This window comes from Sphaeramia orbicularis, chromosome 3 (assembly GCF_902148855.1).
Source record: "Sphaeramia orbicularis chromosome 3, fSphaOr1.1, whole genome shotgun sequence".
Taxonomy (NCBI): domain Eukaryota; kingdom Metazoa; phylum Chordata; class Actinopteri; order Kurtiformes; family Apogonidae; genus Sphaeramia; species Sphaeramia orbicularis.
In genome coordinates, this window is record NC_043959.1 from 12,124,884 (window position 1) to 12,140,946 (window position 16,063).

The 16,063-nt window shown below is 36.6% G+C and overlaps 1 protein-coding gene across 1 annotated transcript in view; it reads right to left on the minus strand.

Moving 5' to 3' along the window:
* The window catches only part of dmxl2 (Dmx-like 2), a 103,091-nt gene that overhangs the window by 9,531 nt on the left and 77,497 nt on the right, over positions 1-16,063 (minus strand). The window contains 9 exon segments of the mRNA XM_030130945.1: positions 1,339-1,477; positions 1,599-1,720; positions 3,048-3,134; positions 6,982-7,047; positions 9,211-9,328; positions 11,856-12,057; positions 12,836-12,921; positions 13,072-13,205; positions 14,442-14,632. Of these exon segments, the coding sequence (XP_029986805.1) occupies positions 1,339-1,477; positions 1,599-1,720; positions 3,048-3,134; positions 6,982-7,047; positions 9,211-9,328; positions 11,856-12,057; positions 12,836-12,921; positions 13,072-13,205; positions 14,442-14,632 (1,145 nt within the window).

The window sequence follows — 16,063 nt, forward strand, 5'->3', positions numbered from 1 at the left end:
AAAGCACTTTGTAAAATTTGTTTTTAAAGGTGCTACAGAAATAAAGCTATTATTATTCAGACCAATATGATCTAAAGTGGGCTGGATCATAAGAATTTAGAAATAATGACAGATCCAAATGCTTCTTTTTGTTTTAGTGCAAAAAAATATAATGTTAAATTCTGAAAATATTTATATTTACAAACTGTCCAAACAAAAAAAAAGATGTGAATAACCTGAAAAAAAAAAATTCTTGAGAAAAATAAGGACAATTTTGACAGTATTCTACCTGAACTTATCATTTCTACGTGTGTATTACAGATCGGATCTAAAAAGACACTAAACATTTAATAACAGGCAGAATATTAGAACAATTACACTGATTTTTCTGTTGACTTGTCAGGTTCACCATATTTGTTCAGGTGAAGATGCACAGATGAATGTTTTTCATGCAGAAGAGCCTGAATAAACAAACTCCTGCAGAACCAGGAACATGTAGCTCAACCCTGAAGGTGGAGTCCTTTATTTAACTCATACAGACCCAGTGCTACTTCAGTTTCCCAAATAAATGGTTCTCTATTTTAACCTTTTCAAGTGATTTGTTACCATTTATTGTAATATTATGGGCTGTATTTTGCCTCAACCTATCATTGCTACATGTACATTATGGACCAGATCTACAAAGACACTAAACACTGAGGAACAGGCAGAAAATAGTTCAAATTGTGCTGAATTTTCTTCAGACATTTCAGGTTGTTCATATTTCTTCAGGTTATTCACATTTTATTGTTACAGGATAGTTTGCAAAGGTCAATATTTTCATAATTTAATGTTACTTTTTTGCACTAAGATAAAGATAAAAATTTGAAGTTGTCATTATTTATCGACATAATGTAATATTTTTTTCACATCAAACTCAGAAGAAAAAATAGAGTCATTATTTATTGTAGGACATTTGACTGTAGATCATGTTGGTCTGTATGTGGAACCGGAACTAAAATGAATCTGTGGAATTTTTGCACTTTGTAAATTCATCCCAGAGGCTGGATTGGAACCTTTGGTGGGACGCATGTTTGAGACCCCTGGTTTAACCCTTTCTCTCCTCCTGTCACTCGTCCATCCTCCACAGTCTGGTTCTACTCCAGGTTTAAACCTGTTAAAGGTCGTTTTTCCTTCCTCTGTCTCCAACTGTTAACTCCTGTTGGGTTCTGGTAGTGTCTGTCCATTGGTTTAACAGTCTGGTTTATTCCAGCTCTAAATGTAAAGGGTCCTCAGAGAACTTCAGTTCTGATGTGAAACTCTATAAATAAAATGTGATTGATTGACAGATTGAAGTGAGGATGGGAGGTGGGCTCTTACCACACTGGCTCCCATGCTGGTCTGTCCGGTACCGAGCCAAGGCATTGACGCAGAGACCGGCATCTGTGGTGGCGCAAACGGGACAGAACTGGCCTGGGCGATGTTGGTGTGAGAAGAACGATAGTCGACGTCATCGGAGCTGTAAAAAAAAAAAAAAAAAAAAAAAAAACACATAATAATCGTCCCTCATTGAGCATGCTCTGTGTGATGTGAGAGCGTCAGTGAACACCAGCACATCTGTGACCACCTTTGACTCTGACCTGCGGGACTCCTTGTCGAAGTCCTCCCCAATCCATGTGAAAGGTTGGACGGACACCAGAGTGGACACGTCCACCTCCTGGACATCATGAGTGGAGGCCAAAACGATCTCGTTGGAGTTCGCCTTGAAAGAACACAAGCAGTTGGACAGAACGTGAAGGTAAGCCACCTGAAATGGGCTTAAATACTATCAGCATCGGTGATCATCTGCATATTTACTAATATTTACTGACACTGGTAATTACGCGGCTGTGTAACTAACGTACCACTGATTTAAATACATGGAGCTTTTTCATAATAAACACAAATGCCAATCATTTTAATAATATCATAATAATGCTTAAACACAAAAGATTCTATTTTTAACTCCTCATTCTGAAAAGGACAAAATTCCAGATAAACTGTTTCCATTACTAATGAAAATGAATATTCTACTAATATGCCAGTTTACGTGCAGCTGTGATTAACGATCCAATTAAAGAGCAAGAGTTAGTCCAAGTAGAAGTACGAACTCTGAAATGTACAAATAAAAACAGGACCAAGGCTCTGGGAGTTCAACAGCATATTTTATTTATTTATTTATTTTTTAACTTGTCTTGTCCATCATCCTAACAGCAGAATGGTAGTCTGACTCCTTTTGGTGCTGAACACATTTGCTTTGTCAAGGGAAACTTCATAAAGTATATGAAGCTCCCCTTGATATTCTACTGTCTTTATTATGAGTTTTGTTGAACCACATTTCAATGCGGGGGAGGGTGAAGGTGGCGAAGACCCTCAGAAGAAAGTATCAACAATACAAACAGTAACAACCATGGTGATAATTATAATGGAAACAATAACTACAACCAGAACTGAGTAAAACTGGGCAGAAGAGAGAGGAAAAAAACAAAACCAACAAACAAATGAAACTACAATAAAATAAAATAAAATAAAATACATAAGACCTATTAAATGATGAATATAAGAAAAGAAAGCATGAACAGACTATCATACACCACGTCCGCCCAAATACGACATATTTAAAGACAGGAATTGACATTCGTTTGACCTTTCTAGGTCACTAAAGGTCAAAGGTCATTAAAGCCCATATGTGGTTTCCCATCTATTGCCAATAGTAATTATATCAATATCTTCAACTGTTTTACAGTTATAACACTTTGAAATGTGTCCCATTATAAACCAATGGGGATTTAGAACATTTAAAAAATTCATAATAACTTCAAAAATCTATATTTCTCAGTTCTTTGAATAAACTTGGTAGACTTTACCCCAAGGAACCACGGCTATGAATTTCATTCAATGCTGGCTGATGGTTTTGGAGAAGTTTCTTGAAAAATTGTTTATGGACAGACGGAGGACCACAGACACCAGTAGACCATCAGACCTTTGGGCCTTTGGACTAAAAATACAGACCGATATAATCAAGTTGAAGCTTTACACACGTCACTTACCTTATTGATGGCAAACGCCATGATTATGTCGGACTCCTTGTGAATGATTTTAGCTTTTCCTCCTGGGTATCCGAGATCTGCCTCCACCTGGAAAACCAGCAGATACATGACAGATAGAAGCCATCACAGACCAGGAGTCAAAGACAGAACAGGTTCAGAGCAAGAGTCAAAGATAGAACAGGAGTCAAAGATAGAGCAAGAAATCACGTGAAATGTTGATGCCAATAATTACATACTGCACTTGGGTTAAGTATTGATTAGGGTTAAGTATTGATTGGGGTTAAATCCACCAGTGTCATCAGCGTCCTGCTCGGTTAGAAAGCCTCACACAGCCCTGACAGTGATCATGCATGTTAGTATCTGAATAGGATGCAGAATCAGTCCAGCTGAAAAGAAGAAAAGGGGGAGGAGCATGTGGAGGTGAGTTATTGGGAGGAGTGTGGTGTGAGGTGATGACCGTGGGGGGGGGGGGGGGGGGGGGGGGGTGTCAACGAAACAACAGTGAAAATATCAGAGGTTAGATCTGAGCCTCGGAGCCTCCAGGAGATTTTTTTTTGCCAGAATATTTGCAAAGAGCAGAAACTGCGGGCCAAGCTGGAGAGGAGACTGTGAGAGGGGCTACCAGTGGGAGGGGTTACCGGTGTGAACCCTAACCCTGTACAGACGGGTCACAGTAATGATCCGTTCTGTGTGGCTATTACATTATTACATTCACATTAACGCCACAAAAGAACTGAGGGCATTTACTGGTTGTGCAGGGAATTGCACCTGCGCTCTGCTCCATAAGGACAAACCCACAAAAGACTGTGCACCAAAAATAAACTGCAAACTAGGGATGGAACAATTATCGGTATAAAGATAAACAGTGGTAAAATTGCAGACGGTTAGTATGACTGTTTAAATTTTAATTATCATGATAACTGCACTTTTCCGGAGAAAACGCCTATGTAAAGATCTGCTTTTATGTCAAATATTTGAGTATAGTTTTAATTTATTACAATTTTAATTTTCTATACCTAATATTTGGAACCAATACTCACTTTTAAAGTCTTTGAAAAGGTTCATTAAACATCTGTGTGTTATTAATAAATGATATACATTTTTCAGATCAGATTTTATTTTTTTTTTTTTGTGTGTTTTTTGTCCTTTTATGTTTTTATAGTAGGTTAAAGTGAAAAAATAATAGACAGATGATACAGATGAAGTTGTGGTGAAAAAACAGATCCCAAACATGGGTATAGTAAACATTTGTTTATATAGTATATAAAGGCAAAATCAAAAGGACTGAAAAACGGACAAAATAGGCTCAGACCACTAAGGGTTAATATTTGAATGTTTCTGCAACAGAAGGGACATTGTACCAATTATTTTATTTGTTTTTTTTGTTTTTTTTTTTCCAAAATACAACTTGGTTAAATTATTTCAGTGTGTGTATAAGAACTATTTGAACATTTTGAGCACAATTTCAACAATACCGTGATAATAATGATAATTTTGGTACATTGTACCAATTATTTTGTTTCTTTTTTTTTATTTATTTATTTTTTTTATCAAAATACAACTTGGTTAAATTATTTCAGTGTGTGTATTAGTACTTGTTGAACATTCTGAGCACAATTTCAACAATACCGTGATAATAATGATAATTTTGGTCACAATAACCGTGATATGAAATGTTCAAATCATTCCATCCCCAGAGCAAACATGAACAGTAGCATGGCTGTTGTGTTTGGAGTCGTCATCGCTGAACTCAAAAAGAGACATTTATGCAAATTAAGCAGCAGTTGTAACAACTTCATTCAGATCTGGGTCTGATGGTCATTCATGTTTATTATGTTTGTTCTCCATCTGTGTGTCTTATGTTTAAGATGTTTCAAATCCAGAGACTTCAGACATATCGTCCTTATTCATCCTTAAGCATCTTTGAGTGTCCAAAAAAAGCATTATATAAGTGTGATGTGTCGGGGTGTCACAAAATATCGGTTCTGCAAAATATCGTGATATTTCATTTCACAATACTGTATCGATATTAAAAAGTACTGTATCAATATTTTCAGGTATTTATTCAAATGCAGATATGGCGGAGGTTCATTTTTGTTTTTTGTTTTTATTTATTGTTTCTCTTATTTATTATTATTTAACACTCTTTTATTAAATAATGGTTATTTGAAGCATCCTAAAAGCACTATTTACTGTCTGAGAGGCAGATTTTAGTTCCTTTGGAAACTAGGAGAATTAGAAAAATTTTGTGATATAACATTAGGTCCTGTTGTGATCAAATAAAAATGTGTTTAGTATTTGTGCAGATTTGTGGTGTAATTCAGTTCTTCCAGGAAATGATCTTTTAAAAAAAAGAAACAAACAAAAAAGAGCTTTTTTTTTTAACAGTATCATGAGTAGGGCTGTGTATTGACAAGAATCTGGTGATACGATACAAATCACAATACTAGGATCACAATACGATATATCATGATATTGTTAAAAAGAACATTTTTGTTTCTTTTTTTAATGATTATTTCCTTGAAGAATTGAATTACAGCAGAAATCTGCACAAATACTAAACACATTTTTATTTGATCCCAACAGGATCTAACGCTATAACACAAAATGTTCCTGTGTTCAAACTGAAATTCTGGTTTACAGACATTACAGTTTAAGATCCTGTTCAAATGTTCATATTCTATTAGTTCAGAACTAACATCAGAACAGTATTTTAGTTCAGTCCCAACAAAGGAACGAACATTACTGAATAAGAGTGTTAAATAAGATATAAACAAAAACTAAAAATGAACCTCCACAATATCTGCATTTGAATAAATACCTAAAAATATCGATATAGTACTTTTTAATATTGATACAGTATTATGAAATGAAAGATCACGATATATTGCAGAACCGATATTTTCTTACACCCCTAATCATGATATATCGTATCATGATCCTAGTATTGTGATTTGTATCGTATCACCAGATTTTTGCCGATGCACAGCCCTAGTGATGTATAATTATTATTATTATTATTCCTCCAACATCTGACATTACATTTTTCTACTTAACATTATTTAACATTCATTTAATTAAAGCGGTCAGATTTGACTGAATATTCACGGACACTGGTCTAACACTGGCAGTGAATTCTACCCTCTGATGTCCACTGCAAATAATGTGGTTCTTACCAAGATTACAAAAAACTTAGTGTTAGAGAACTGATCTTATTTTCAGTGTTCATACATACATGTTTATTTCTAGATTTAATGTCTGAATCCAACAAATCCTGTCCAGTGAACTTCTCCTGCTGCATGAACAGATATTTCACTGTTTTTGAGGATGTTGGTCCTTATATTTAGTGTTTTTATCTGGTTTTTAGACACAGCCTTTTTTTTGCAGCGTGGTATTAAACCCTTTATTTCCGTCTCTTTTGCTCCAGTCTGTGCAGTTCTTTTGTAGACCTGGTCCTAAGACTGAACGGACTTGCTCCTCCAAACTTGGCCTTGCAGTGACTCCAGACAGATAGAAAGACAGAAACAGATGGAGCCGGGACCTGGACCTGGGCCTGGGCCTGAGTCTGAGCCTGGGTCTAGGCCCGGGTCTGGGGCCTGGGGCCTGGGCCTGAGCCTGAGCCTGAGCCTGAGCCTGAGCCTGGGCCTGGACCTTGACCTGGACCTGGGGCCTGAGCCTGAGTCTGAGCCTGGACCTGGGCCTGAGTCTGAGCCTGGGCCTTGGCCTGAGTCTGAGCCTGGACCTGGGCCTGGACCTGAGTCTGAGCCTGGGTCTGAGTCTGAGCCTGGGCTTGGACCCGGGCCTTGGTCTGGGCCTGGACCCGGGCCTGGGTCTGGACTCAGGCCTTGGTCTGGTCCTGGGCCTGGACCCGGGCCTTGGTCTGGACCTGGGTCTGGGCCAGGGTCTGGGCCTGGGGTTCAGTAGATGGTACTACCTTGTTGACACTGCCAGCTCCTGCTGTGCAGTTTGGGCTTATATGGTCCATATGGTTCTCTACAGACTACACAACACACACAGATAACAACACAACACAACACATGCACCACACAGAAAAATAAAAGATGGAATGAGAAGAACATGAAAAGGATTCAGACTGATGTATCAACTCCAGACTGAGTGTCAGGTCATGAACAGGTGGAAGTGGACGTGGGTACGACTCCACCGGTGCTTCTACTGCAGACTGATGTTACCTGGGAAATCCTTTAACCCTGCGCTGTCCTGCCCACTGGGTGTCCCACCCACTGGGTGTCCCGCCCACTGAGGCCCTTCAACAAACACCGAGTATATGCGACAGGAACAGTCCAAGGATAACGTCAGGTTCCACATTCAGACCAATTTTATCGCCAGTGGGTCAGATCAGTCAAATACTTTCATAATAACATATAAATAACGACAACTCCAAATGTTTGACTTTGCAAATGTAAATATGTTCATGTATTTACACTAAAACAAAGTATAATTTCACAAAAATGTGAATAACCTCAACAAATATGAATAACCTGAAATGTCTTAAGAGAAGTAAGTACAATTTTATTAATATTCTGTCTGTTATTAAATGTTTTGTGTGTTTGTAGATCCACTGTGTACATGTGCATGTACATGTATAAATGATAAACTGAGGCAGAATATTCTTCAAATTACACTTATTTTTTCAGTTTGTTCATATTATTCACATCTTTTGTCAAGATAGTTTGTAGATGTAAACCTGTTCATAATATAAATTTACTTTTTTTGCTCTGAAAAACAGAGAAAAGTTTGGAGTTGACCTTATTTCTATATTATTCTGTTATTATTTCACTGGTTCGGCCCACTGCAGATCAAATTTAGCTGAATGTGGAACTGAACTAAAATGAGTTTGAGACCCCTGGGTTAAAACATGAACTAAACCAGTACTTTGGTTGTTAGTTTTCTGATTCATCTTATTAGTATGTCAGATTTAACACATTTAATGTCTGAAGCGGATATTTTCTCAGAAACTGTCGAGCACAGTTACATAATAATGAGTAGTTCCACAAAGTGGAGCGACTGTTCCCCAGCTGACTGAAGATGTTGAAGGAACTGAGTCAAAGCAGCGATAATGACACTGACCATAACATCAACAACAGCGCAGATAAACACTGTCAGTCTGTGGGTTTTACTCTGAACTTCACCTTCACGTCCAAATCACACACATTTATTAGAGAAACAAACAGATGACACTGTGTGTGTGAGGTTACATGGAGATGAAACCCATCCACTATTATTAAACACATGAAAACACACTGTTATTATTGGATTCTGGGTTAACTGTCGAGATATTTTCAGCATCATGTTTCTAAATATATTTTCCTTTGTGTGTCGTGTATTGATTCATCATTAACCCATAAAGGCCCAGCGCTACTTTATCTATATTTAACCTTTCTTAAGTGATTTATCACCATTTATTGAAATATTATCTCCTTTATTTTATGTTTATGTTTATGCATTTGGCAGATGCTTTTTTCCAAAGCGACTTACAGGGGAAAACAAATCAAATCACTCAATCAATCAAATTTTATTTATATAGCGCCAGATCACAAGAAGTTATCTCATGACACTTTATATATAGAGTTGGTCAAAACCAGACTCTAAGCCAATTTACAGAAACCCAACAGAATCCTCCAGGAGCAAACACTTGTGACTGTATTTTACACTTTTTCAGTGAAAATCAGGTATTATGCTACATTTTATTCACTGATCCTGTAGATGTTCATTACAGCACAGATTATAGTTGATGGTTATTCTATCAAAAACAGAGAAAACTGAAGAAAAATTGACTTTTTAAGATTAATGTATAATGTGCATTGTCTCTGTCTAAATAAATAAATGAAATGAAAATGAAAAAAAAATATAATACATGATTTATCCTGAAAAAACTCAAAATAAAGAGGACAATATTACAGTAAATGGTGATAAATCACTTAAGAAATGTTTATATATACAGTTAAATTCACTTGTGAAGTGCCATAAAAGTACCACTGGGTCTTTACGGGTTAATCCCATTCTGTTTTATGAACTGAACAAACTGTATGAGTTTATGTGTTTGGGAAAGTTTCAAATAAAAAAGTCTGGACTCGTTATAGTTGATGGACAGTGAAAAGCCAAACCAAACAGATGAGGAGCTTTGATCCGTCAGAACACTCACCTCACTCTGCTTCCGTTTCTTGGTAAAAATGTAACGGATCAGAGTCTCCTGAAGGACTTCCTGTTTCACCAGGAAATGCCACAGACGTCGAGCGGGAAACGACTGATGGTTCTTTGTCCTAAAAGCAAAAGTTGAGAAAAAACACATCAGCAACAAACAGGTGATTTTAGTATAAAACTGATAAAAGGCATACATTTTAGGTGTCTGTATTGTTATCGACCTTTTTTGTTTATTTATTTATTTTCTTTCTTCCATTAACGGTACCAGAATGCACTGTCTTGACTGTCTTTGTGCGTGTCTTGTTTGTATTGCCTTTTTTGTTTTTTCCCTTGGGTTCTGTTTGTTTATCATGTTCGGTGTCAATCTCCATATCATGAATACATTGCTTGAAATTATAAATGTTATACTTGTTAAATGAAAAGTTCTATAAATGTTGAAAAGTTCTATAAATAAAGTAAAAAAAAAAAAAAAAAACTGATAAAAGGCTAAGAACCAGACAAAGTAACACCAGTGTCATAAAGTTTCATCTATCATTTATCAAATAGGCTCATTTTTTAGCTTAAGAACTCGATTTTATGGAACTGTTTACAACATTTCAGTATCACTTATAGAAAAAAGATATAACTGATGATCAGGGGTGTAAGAAAGTATTGGTATCGTAATATATCGCGATCAGGGCTGTCAAACTCATTTTAGTTCAGTTCCACATTCCCCCTAATATGATCTAAAGTGGGCTGGACCAGTCAAATAATAACAGCGAAAAACATAAATTTGTATTATAATAATGTTTACATCTACAAAGTTTCTGTAAAAATATGAATAATATGAACAACCTGAAATGCCTTAAGAATAACAAGTGCAATTTTAATAATGTTCTGCCTCAGTTTATCATTTACACATGTGCGTTACAACTGACATTACTATTACAAATACACAAAACATTTAGTAACAGGCAGAATATTGGTAAAATTTCATTTATTGTGCTTCTCTTTAGACATTTTCTTTAGTGCAGCTACTGACAATACACTAAAACAAAATATAATTTCACAAAAAATGTAAATAATCTGAACAAATATGAACAACCTGAAATGTCTTAAGAGAAGTAAGTAGAATTTTAACAATATTCTGTCTGTTATTAAATGTTTTGTGTGTTTGTAGATCCACTGTGATCTGTAAGTTATAATGTACATGTGTAAATGATAAACTGAAGCAGAAATATTGTTAAAATTATACTGATTTTTTTCAGTTTGTTCATGTTATTCACATTGTTTGGAAGGACAGTTTGTAGATGTAAACATTTTCATTGTTCAATTTAACTTTTCTCACTCTAAAATATAGAGAAAAGTTTGGAGTTGACAATATTTATATATTATTTTACATTTTAGTTCAGGTTCCACATTCAGACCGATTCAATCTCCAGTGGGTCAGACCAGTCAAATACTGTCATAATATAGAAATAATGACAACTGCAAATCTTTCTCTTTGTAAATGTAAATATTTTCATGTATTTACACTAAAACAAAATATAATTTTAAAAAAAGGGAATAATCTGAACAAATATGAACAACCTGAAATGTTTTAAGAGAAGTAAGTACAATTTTAACAATATTCTGTCTGTTATTAAATGTTTTGTGTGTTTGTAGATCCACTGTGATCTGTAAGTTATAATGTACATGTGTAAATGATAAACTGAGGTAGAATATTGTTAAAATTACACTGATTTTTTTTGCAGTTCATGTTATTCTCATCTTTTTAAAAGATAGTTTATAGATGTAAACCTGTTCATAATGTAAATTTACTGTTTTGCTCTGTCTTTGTTTTAGTGGAAAAATAACATTAAATTATGAAAATATTTACATTTCCAAACTATCCTGTAACAATAAAACGTGAATAACCTGAACAAATATGAACAACCTGAAATGTATAAAGAAAATTCAGCACAATTTGAACTATTTTCTGCCTGTTCCTCAGTGTTTAGTGTCTTTGTAGATCTGATCCTAATGAATGTGGAACCTGAAAGAACATGAGTTTGAGACCTTAATTTACTTTATTTTTCTTCATTTTTTTCATTATTTTACTTTATTTTTGTTCATTATTTTCATTATTTTACTCAATTTTTGTTCATTTTTTTCATTATTTTACTCAATTTTTGTTCATTTTTTAAAAATTATTTTACTAAATTTTTGGGTTTTTTTCATTATTTAATTTACTTTTGTTCATTTTTTTCATTATTTTACTTTGTTTTGTTCATTTTTTCAGTATTTTACTTTATTTTTGTTGATTTTTTTTTAGTATTTTACTTTACTCGGTGTTTAGTGTCTGTAGATCTGATCCATAATGCACATGTACAAATGATAAGTTGAGGCAGAATATTGTTAAAATTACACTGCTTTTTCTTAAGAAATTTCTGGTTTTTCAGGTTATTCACATCATTTTTGTTTGGATAGTTTATAAAAGTAAGTATTTTCATAATTTAATGGGTTTTTTTGCACTAAAACAAAGACAAAAGTTTGCAGTTGTCATTATTTCTATATTAGTCTTTTATTATTTTACTGGTTCGGCCCACTGCAGATCTAATTTAGCTGAATGTGGCCCCTAGACTTAAATGACTTTGACCCCTCTGGACTCTGCGCCTTCAGACTCACTTGAAGGGGGTGTTGTCAGGCTCCAACATGGCCTTGTGTCGGAGGATGGCGGGGCCCCCTCCTGCGCTCAGGTCGGTGGGGTAGGTGTTGATGTAGTTTGGAGGCGGACCATCAAACTTATTCATCTGCTCCAACAGAAGCTGTTCCCAGTTCTCCAAAGTCTTCACCACGGCATTACAGAGTGGAGAGGTGACCGGAAGTTCTGTCAACACAACCAACGAACACAAATATGATTCATACAGGAGAGGAGTTAGATCACGAATATGATCCATACAGGAGAGGAGTTAGATCACAAATATGATCCATACAGGAGAGGAGTTAGACCACAAATATGATGAGCCACACAGCAGAGGAGTTAGACCACAGGGGTCAAACATGCGGCCCGGGGGCCAAATCCGGCCCACCAAAGGGTCCAATCTGGCCCCTAGGATGAATTTGTGAAATGCAAAAATTACACTGAAGATATTAACAATCAATGGTGTTAAAACCATTTTAATTCAGGTTCCACATATGGACAAATATGAAGTAAAATTACATGAAAATGTTTACATTAACAAACTATCCTTTTACAAAAAATATGAATAACCTGAACAAATATGAACAACCTGAAAATGTCTAAAGAGAAGCACAGTATATGCAGTTTTACCAATATTGTGCCTTGTAGAGGCCAATAATGTAATAACCGCCGATAATGTAATAAATTTGCCATTTTTAAAGTGTAAAAAGCCAATAACATAATAAAAGTCCTGAACCAATAACGTAATAACTTTTGGTCAATGACGTTATAACTTACTGGCTGGTTATTATGTTATTAGCCTGGTAAAAAAAAAATTATTTGCAAATGTAATAACTGAGCCAATAACATAATAAGTTATACACATACATGTGGACTTGACTGAATAGGTTTGAAGGGGTGGGGCCAGTCCACATACATGTGGACCTGACTGATGAGGTTTGGGGGGCGGGGCCAGTGTTTTTACCTGTGAAATCCAGACCGGTCAGAGGCAGGAAGTTCTTGACATTGTGATGAGCCAGTTTGATCATGACGAGGCGGATCAGAGCCCAGCTGTGGACAACACACATGCCCAGGAGTTAGACAAGGAGACAACAGGATGAGGTCCAGATGACACCAGGAGGACAAGTCCAGTCCTACCTGGAGGAGCTGGACCTACACCAGGAGGAGGAGTCCAGTCTCACCTGTAGGAGCTGGACCTACCTGTAGGAGCAGGGATCCAGGTGTTCAGTCATCTGAGTGTCTGACAGGAAAGCATCATCATCATCGTCTTCATCTTCAGCACCACTTTCATCTGAGTCACACAGGGCGTTACTGTCAGACAGAGGAAGGAAAGGCTGAGGAGGAGGAGGAGGAGGAGGAGAAGAAGGAGGAGGAAGAAGAGGAAGGAGGTGGAGGAAAAGAAGAAGGAGGAGAAGATGGAGGAGGAGGAGAAGGAGGGGGAGGAGAAGAAGGAGGAGGAGGAAGAGGAGGAGGAAGAGGAGAAGAAGGAGGAGAAGAAGAAGAGGGAGAGGAAGAAGGAGGAGGAGAAGGAGGAGGAGGAAGAGAAGAAGAAGAAGAAGAGGGAGAGGAAGAAGGAGGAGGAGAAGAAAAAGAGGAAGAGAAAGAAAAAGGAGACGAAGACAAAGGAGGAGGTGGTCAGTCGAGCTGATGGACAGAATCGATCGGATCCTTTTCATTCAAAGTCCAGAACAGAGGTGGGCGTGGCTAAAAGATCAACTTCAACCAATCAGCCAAACTGTATTTAAATAGTGTGACATCATCATAACCACAGTCATGTGATGAGCCTTTCCATTTAGAGCTGATTTCAACCAGACTCTGACACCCAAACCCTCAGTTACCACGGTGACAGATGATGTCATAATGTTTTTAATCTCAGACCATGATTTGAAATGTTAATGGTTTTCTTACTTTTGAAATATATGCAATGTCACATAACACTGAAGACTGACAAGGAAATATGAGAAATGTGCAGGTGGTTCTTTGACCCCGCCCACCTGTGCAAATCAACAAGAAATGATGCATTATGAGAAAAGTACCAACCAGACAAACCACACACTTATGGAACGACTGACTGTTCATGTGATTGGGCCAGTGGTTTTATCAAAGGCTGTTTAAAATATGACAATATAAAAATAACATAAAATATGAAAATAACAAGAAAATATTAAAATGAACTACAAAATATGAAAATATAAAAATAAAATATAAAATATGGCAATATAAAAATAACATAGAAAATATAAAAATATGAGAATAACATAAAATGTAACAATAAAAAAAAACATGAAAATATAAAAATAACCTACAAAATGTGAAAATATAAAAATAACATGAAAAAAAAACCCCTGCAGAATGTGAAAATATAAAAATAACATATGAAAATATAAAAATAACCTACAAAATATGAAGATATAAAAATAAAATATAAAATGTGAAAATATTAAAATAGCATATGAAAATATAAAAATAACCCACAAAACATGAAAATATAAAATAAAATATGACAATATAAAAATAACATGAAAATATAAGAATAAAATATCACATGTATAAGGCAGTGCAGGTCGTACTTTGGCTACAAAGTAATCCCACATGCTGAGCTCTGGTGGGATGAACTTCTCCCTGTAGGCGGGTCTCTCTGTGGGGACAGGAGGGGGCGTGGCCGGGGTGTCCTTCACTGGACGTCCAGGAACCAGCATCCTCATGTTGAACCTCCGTCTGTATCGGTCCGCGTCCTCTGGTGGGGGCTGTGGGGGCGCGGCTGTGGAAGGGGGAGGGGGAGGGGCACAAAGTGACCATCAGCAGCGTTCCCCAACACACAGGTCGCTTTTCCACTGACCCTCGAACTGCGCCAATGTAAGTTAAGTATAAAAATTAGCCTAATGGAAAAAACATAATTTTGCCAAAACTCTTGTTTTTTGATGAAAAGTTTTTGCACTTGCAAGAGGTGGTTTTTCGGGCGTAGCAGAATTGATATATCATGCAAAACTGTAATGGAAAGACCTTTAAGTCCAATTAGAGTCACATGACCAAAACAAACAGATGTGGATGGATGTTAGAACAAGAGAAGAAGAAGAGTTGAACCTAAACGTGTGTGTATGTGTGGACACACCAGGAAACCACAACAGTTTAGAATTTTGGAGGAGATAGAGGGGGAACCAGCATTCTAGATTCAAAACAACACAGAAATACCAGCATTTTCCAGCACCTAGAGGGCGCGAGGACACAAATATGAATATATCTGTGAATCAAACTGATATTTATGACACAAATATGAACATATCTGTGAATCAAACGGATATTTATGTTCGTCACCATGTTTATGGAATGACTTCTCCTACGGCTGCAAGGTTAAACAATTTTAAAAGGAGATCACATTATTTAATTAGGACGCTGTTTAAAAAAGAGTAATTGTTAAATCAAATTTCATCTCTCTCATGTCTCCGGGCTACCGTAGGCTCCTTCTCCTCCACAAAAAAACCGGGCCGCAAAATCGCGCAGCCCTAACTTCTCCTGACATCTAGCGATAATAAATAAACATGATTTAATGATAAAAAATGGAAAAACCGATATTTATGTACTTCTGCTTTTTTAAAAGATATTTAGTAAATATGGGTAAAGTTTTGCGCAGATGTCCGATGGAAAAGCGACTTCAGAGAGCTTTGGAATGCAAGATGCTGGATGCACAACAGCCAAGAGTCATTTATAGAACGACACAGGTTCAAGAAATCCAGAGGGTTGAGTGGAAGAGAATGCATCCAGAGTAAAAGCACAGCAAAAGAAGAGCAGAAGGGACCAGAGGAGCAGGCCTCAGTCCGCTATCCTGGAGGACTATGACTGGATTTAGACCAGACTAAACAGGACGAGTCACACAGCAGAGCAGACAGTACACACAGATACACACAAGTACACACAGAAACACACAGATACACACAGTCCATTACATAAGGGAATCAGTAAATATTCCACGAGTTACCGAAGGAAACACACAAACAACACGTCAAACAGTGACTGTGTGCAATCAGCAGCTGGAATGAAGCAAACATTAGATGACTGCACAAGGGACTTTTTCTACTGATGGATTCATTTGGAAAGATAACAGCTGAATCAGCTGGTTCTGCGTTTTCCTGCATCTGTGTCATGGACAACAGTCTGAGTTGAATGTTTGAAGGGACTGTTTTCAACAGTCTGT